Source organism: Papilio machaon, chromosome 23, assembly GCF_912999745.1.
Source record: "Papilio machaon chromosome 23, ilPapMach1.1, whole genome shotgun sequence".
NCBI lineage: Eukaryota > Metazoa > Arthropoda > Insecta > Lepidoptera > Papilionidae > Papilio > Papilio machaon.
Genome location: NC_060008.1, coordinates 362,632 through 369,628, shown reverse-complemented (window position 1 = coordinate 369,628; position 6,997 = coordinate 362,632). Strand labels below are relative to the sequence as shown.

Below are 6,997 nucleotides of genomic sequence, written 5' to 3'. Positions count from 1 at the left end.
ATCACTTTAGGAAACCTGTCGATAATTGGAACGTGGTTTGATCAATATTAATAAAATAATAAAGTTTATAATACCTAGATAAAAATTTTAAAGAAACGTCATATAATTTTTCCATCATGAGTATGTCAAACCATTATTATCTGACATTAGTGCGTATGACTCGAGGTGACGATAACGACATCGCGACCTTGCTCTGTTCCCCCGCACTACATCCCCGTGACAACCGGCACAACTAGATTTTAACCCTAAATTAAATGGTGAGATTTCCTGCGTGTGTCCGCGCCGGCGAGTCTCGTAATTCGCGCTTTTATAAATGTCATAACTACCAAGTAGCCACACTCAAGTATCAACCTTATTCCCATAACAATATCGTATATTTTAATAAAGTTAGTAACTAAGTTTTCAATAGTCATAATAGGTGCTTATAGACATTCGATTATCTACTTTATTTTAATGTACTTAAAGTACATTTTGGACTAAGTTGTGATCGTAGTAAGGGTACGTGGCGGGCTCGTCGGGTACGTCCTCTGAGAAAATGGAGACAGTACTATAACAGTATTGTAGTATATGGAAAATTTTCAGATGATTTCATTTTTATTGCGTCGTAAATGAGATGTCAATCAGTAGACACATTTACATATCATGAAATATTACTTAAATCAGATTTGAATATTGAATATAATAGCAATTATCTTTATGACATTTAAATATTTTATTAAAGAAAACTTCAGAAATTAATATTATTGATTCTCTCTTTTATTTATCTAGTTCCAGTTACAGTCAGATTAATAATTTAATAGTAAACTAATTACAATTATTCTAAGTAAAAACATTAACAATTAATTGAGAACACATGTTTTTAATTAATTAATTAATTATTGTTTCATTAATTATTAATTAAAACAAAACATCTCTGCGTGCACTCCGTAAATAAATTGCAGGCGGAAGACCGTGCGTCTTTCGATATTCTATTTTTTCAGATTCCTTCTTTCCACTAATATAATTGAGTCCACTGGGACTTCTAAACGACGCTAGATGGCGTTAATCTTAATTACTACCCATTAAAACTTTTTGTCTCTACATCGTGTCTCGCCGTCGCTCAGTTGAACGTTTCTGGGTCAATGTATTAGTGTTTCGTAAGATATTAAGCGATGTCTCACACTTTATGTGATGTTCAGTTGAAGAATTAAATTCGGTTCCCACGTTTTTTTTTTAATAGCAAGCTAGCGCCCACCATAATTCGCCGAAATAGCGAAACGACCGCTGCCCATAGGCATCTGCAATTTCAGATACGTTGCCTATTTCTAATCGACGGACGCACTGAAATAAAATATTTTCCCTTCCTCCTTCCCTCTTCTTTCCTTATAAAAAAAAAATGATGGGATCTCCGGTACCACACTCGTTAGACAAAACGCGGAATTGCTTCCACTTGACGCCTGTCTTGTGTGTGATGTAGTTGCTACTGGGGTACCTCTGTTAAAACTTAGGACTGAATACTGACAACAGTAGATACTCATATATAGTAATATGAGATGTTATTTACCACGTATCTATGCTGCTTTGAAAAGTTTATGACTTATCATAGCAGCATGGATACTGACTGACATCGTGATCGTCAAATGACATTTCTCCGAAATGGATAGGAAATAAACATCCCCGAATGTACATAAATAAATCAAAAATTATAAACTTAACATTTGCCATACATTGTTTAGGATTCTTAGTTTATTTTCACCAATTTATAAAGACCAAAGATTTACATTAAATGTTTTGAAATTTGGATTTTTTCCCATTAAGGCGATCAAGTCCAAAGAGCCAAGGGGCCAAGGATAGTTAGGCCCAACGGTAAACACCCAAATTAACGCATATTAATTTAATTGGGTATATCAATCGAAGTCATGTGTAATAATGAAGTTCTGAGAACAGTTTTTCTTAAACAATGAAATCCTGTATTTGTCAGGGACAGAATGGCCCGGCTAAATGAGTCCGGAACACATTTAAAACGTCGTCCAAGTTGACCATTGTAAAATTATTGTTGACAATACGTTACGCACAAGGGACATCCCTTATAATTTTTCAGACGGCGCCTAAGTCTGCACTGAGATGTATAGCTGCTGGAAGTCGATCTTTTTTCTAGATTTTCATATATTTTACTACAACTTAAGCAAATGAGCGTTAACTTAAACAAGCAAAGTCATTTGGTCTTTAGTAGTACATATTTAAGTTATATTTAACAGTTGTTATACCTTTGCCTACTAAAAAAAAATAGGAAAGGGGAGAGTACTAATCAGGAAAGAAAGGGGAAACATAAAGGACGGCCAATCTGCTGCCATAATATTTACTTCTAGAAGCATCTGTTTAAACCTTACTTAATTTCAAACGATTGAAAAATATTTGTCGTGAAGTAATTGCATTTCTTCAGAAATAAAGTAACATATATATTATACTAGCGACCCGCCCCGGCTTCGCACGGGTGCAATGCAAAATATACCTACTACAGAATGTCCTTATACACAACGTTCACAGCGTTCACATTAGAAACCTTTAAATTTATCAGTGTTTCTCTACTATATTATGCATTTATTATACATACAAACCTTCCTTAAGAATCACTCTATCTATTAAAAAAAACCGCGTCAAAATCCGTTGCGTAGTTTTAAAGATCTAAGCATACATACGGACATACAGCGAAAGCGACTTTGTTTTATACTATGTATTGATATAGATAATCTAGAATATTTCATACACTTCGTTCATGAATAACGATAGATTTATCTCATCCAAAGTTTCTTACATCCTGGATATCACTGGATTGCGGCCAATGAATACGCAAGTTGGGCCACAAGTTTGATAAGTTGTATACAGTGCAGTAGTCTTTGCCGCAGCCGCTACAAAAGAAACTCGGTAAAAAAGTCAATGCACCGACCTCTATTCATATTGCTATTGTTGTCCGCGTAACAACATATCGCGTACTGGCTATTGCAAACTTATTGAAATCATTGACAGCGTAGACCAGTTTCTAAGTATTTAAACATATCGTTGTCGCTGACTTTACAAAGAGGATAAGAGGGATAGCCTACCTAATTGTTTGTTAAACTTTTTTAAATTATAAGGTGGCAAACGAGCTAGCGGCCACCTTAGTTCGCCGAGGAAAAGAGAGAAAACGAGGGAAAGACGACTAAAATTAGACTTCCGGCACCACACTCATAAGACGAAACGTGGAATTGCTTCCACTTCACGTCTGACTTTACCTAACATTGTTTAACTGTAAGGTAATATGTAATACACAGTTCTAAACGAGTAACTCCATTTCGTCAAGTTCACGATCAGTGCAAATCACATAATACGTTGGTTTGTGGTATCCGGTTCTATCTAGATAAATCTGGTTTTAAATAAGAACATAAATTGGGTAAAATTTTTTTTGATAATTTTTACCAATATAGCATTATTGGTGTCTCAAAAAGAATCTTTTTTTTAAAGCTTTTGTAATTTTACATTCTTATTCGAAGTTCTGATATCTTAGTAGTTGAACATTAGGTTATCAGTGTTTAAGTTCAAATCCCGCCAGTAGAGTTTTGCAGTAAACTGAACGGTTACAAGAAATTGTAAATGAACAAACATCAACTAAAAAGATCTCATTATTTCTGTTTTAATAATATTATATAAATGTTTGTTTACGTCCATATTAAAATACTTTTACATACAAAGTTAACACACCAATTATCAATATAAAAGCTTGTTCAAGTGAAAGCTTTCGCTGGAACCACTTCAAATGAGCTTTTATCACGCGAACTTACAATTTCTATAATTCGATAATAACACGTTTAATAACCACAGGAAGTTAGTTTCAAATGTTCTTAATTTAAAATGGAAAGTCATGCAACTCGTATAGGTAGTGAACGACTGGGATTTAGTTCTTCAAATGACAATTTCATTCAATTAACAGCTTAAATAATCTATATATATAAAAGAAAGTTGTGTTAGTTACACCATTTATAACTCAAGAACGGCTGAATCGATTTGACTGAAAATTGGTGGACAGGTAGCTTAGAACCAGGAAACGGACATAGGATAATTTTTACCCCGTTTTCTTTTTTTTTTTTATTCCGCGCGGACGGAGTCGCGGGAAAAAGCTAGTATTCTATAATGATTGCTTATGCGTATGGAGAAACCAATTATCTGAATGGATTTTTTTTTAAATGAATGAACGTTTTGGTCCGACTGACAAGTGTTATGATTAAAGCGGATATTTTTGTATGTGCTGCTTGTACATATTGACTTATTTTGAAGTATCAGTTAACATTCAAATTGCATGTTTTAGTCTAATTAAAACCAGAAATAAACAGTTTATGAAAACAATAAAATAACTCTATTATAGGTTTAAGAATCAAGTAGCCAAATAACATTAAGTAAGCGAACGAATTAAAAACTTTCTAGTATACTTATTTAAATTCCAAATTAACAAAAATAACCGTACTTATCGAGTAAAAACATTGAATATTTGGCAGAGAATTCAGTCTACTTAAAGCAGTAATAAGAAATATTTAGTGTGAAGGAATGTCTAGAGACACAATACATCTCCGATTTGGGTCAGTTCGGCTGATCTTTGCGCTACGTTATGTCTCAGACACATATTTTCCAAGACATAAACGCCTCGTCCGACATTAATGACGACAAAATTGATATCAGCTAAATTGATTTGTGGCGGACATACACACACGAACACTCACACACACACGCACGCACACAGATACCCACACACATTCATTAATTTCTTACATAAAAAATAAAAAAAAATCAATTACTAATTTTGTATTTACAATTACAAAAAATTATAACTTTTTATTCTATATATTTTATTTGAAATATCAATAAAAAATAATAAGTAAATAACGATTCTAACGCCCTCTAGCCGACGCATTGAAAACGCTTCGCGTGAAGTTTGCATTAATTACCTGTCGTTGCGTCGGCTCAGGGGCATTCCAAAAAATCACACAGTCACGGCCATCCTTTGCGACAGTAAAAATCCCATACTGGTGACCCCTTAAAGTGAATACGTGAATTGATTTAAGAAAAAAATGATAAGCGACGGTGAACAGGAAATAGATTACGACGCGCGAGTGACGAAGCGGCGAGTGCGCGTGCCCATTGTGTCGGACGACAATTCAGACATTTGTCGTATAGGCGTAAGAATGCCGCCATTTTGGCCAGAGAAGCCATTATTATGGTTTAGTCAAATCGAAAGTCAATTTTGCATATCGAAAATAACCGATGATGATATAAAATTTCATTTCTTAATCACAAATCTGGACCGGAGATATATAAGTGACATCGAGGATTTAATAACATCACCTCCAACGACCGGCAAGTATGAAAAATTGAAAAGTGAAATTATTAAACGGCTTTCCATTTCAAAAGAGAAAAAATTAAAACAACTACTACAGGCCGAGGAGATGGGCGATCGCAAACCATCTCAGTTCCTGCGACATCTACAGCATCTCGCGGGCCCCAATATACCGGAAGATTTTCTTAGATCATTGTGGACTGGTCGACTCCCAAGTAATCTGCAGACTATCGTCGTGTCGCAAATGAGTATGCCCCTTAGCGAAATAGCTGACTTGGCAGATCGAGTACACGACATCGTCCCAGCTTCACCCGTGGTTGCGGCCGCATCATCTTCACAAACCAGGTTAGAACAAACCATTGAGGACATGGCGCGACAAATGTCAGAACTGAAGATGCAGGTCAGTACTATTCATTCGAAAATTGACGAGCGCTCTCGGCCACGTCATAAAGTTAGGTCACGTGAGCGGAGCCGTACGCCATCGAGAAGATCACAGTCATCCTACAGAAAGTTTCCTACCTGTTGGTATCACTCCAGGTTCGGCAGCCAGGCTAGACAATGCATTCAGCCTTGCGATTACAAGTCGGGAAACGCACCGGGCAGTCTGTAATGGCGACGGATGACTGTCCCACATTAACTACTGGTCGCCTATTTGTAATTGATAGCAGATCGAAAGTGCAATTCTTAGTGGACACAGGAAGTGACCTATGCGTTTTCCCCCGATCTGCACTCAAACAACAACGTGATAAATCTGATTATGTACTGTGGGCAGCTAATGGTTCTATTATTCATACGTATGGTTATGTACAACTTAATTTAAATTTAGGTCTACGTAGAGATTTCATGTGGCGATTTACTGTTGCTGACGTCACAAAAGCTATCATTGGTGTTGATTTCTTGTCACATTTTAATTTAATTGTTGATGTTAGAAATAAGAGATTAATAGATACTACAACAAAATTGTCAACGTTAGGTGTTTCTGAAAAATTATGTAGCCTAATATCTAGTGTAAAGGTCATGACTGGTGATTCAATTTTTTTCAAATTACTAGCTAATTTCCCAGAACTTACACGGCCAGCAGGCACCCATCGCACACCAACACATAAGACAGTTCATCACATACGTACCACACCAGGTCCACCGGTTTCCTGCACACCACGCAGACTTCCCCCAGAGAAGCTGAAGATCGCCAAGGCAGAATTCCAGGTAATGTTAGCTAATGGTATTGCTCGTCCATCCGAGTCAGCCTGGTCGTCACCACTACACCTCGCTCCGAAAAAGGATAATGGTTGGCGACCATGCGGCGATTATCGCTTGCTTAATGCGAGAACGATCCCGGATAGGTATCCTTTACGCCATATACACGATTTTGCCCATAGTTTATTCGGTTGTAAAATTTTCTCAACTATAGACCTAGTAAAGGCATATAATCAGATACCAGTATTTGAACAGGACATTCCCAAATGTGCTATAACCACACCATTTGGACTTTTTGAGTTTCCTTATATGAATTTTGGTCTTCGAAACGCTGGAGCCACCTTTCAGAGATTCGTTGATGAGTTGACACGTGGTCTAGATTTTTGTTTCCCATATCTCGACGACTTTCTCGTATTTTCGCATGATGAGACAGAGCACAAAGAACACCTTCGCCTC

General features: G+C 36.5%; 1 protein-coding gene across 1 annotated transcript; it reads left to right on the top strand.

The window, feature by feature from the left end:
- Window positions 1–4,882: 4,882 nt before the first annotated feature.
- LOC123722312 lies at window positions 4,883–5,649 on the top strand. Its single transcript, XM_045683764.1, has 2 exons — window positions 4,883–5,368; window positions 5,445–5,649. Exons 1-2 carry the CDS (start codon window positions 5,079–5,081, stop codon window positions 5,590–5,592), a joined length of 438 nt encoding a protein of 145 aa, XP_045539720.1. The 5' UTR covers window positions 4,883–5,078; the 3' UTR covers window positions 5,593–5,649.
- The last annotated feature ends 1,348 nt before the right edge of the window (window positions 5,650–6,997 follow it).

What these genes read in the sequence shown, in the direction of transcription:
- LOC123722312 (XM_045683764.1), top strand. Translation starts at nt 5,079, where the DNA reads ATGATAAGCGACGGTGAACAGGAAATAGATTACGACGCGCGAGTGACG. An exon ending in TCACCTCCAACGACCGGCAA is followed by an intron (nt 5,369 to 5,444) that starts GTATGAAAAATT and finishes CAACTACTACAG; the next exon opens with GCCGAGGAGATGGGCGATCG.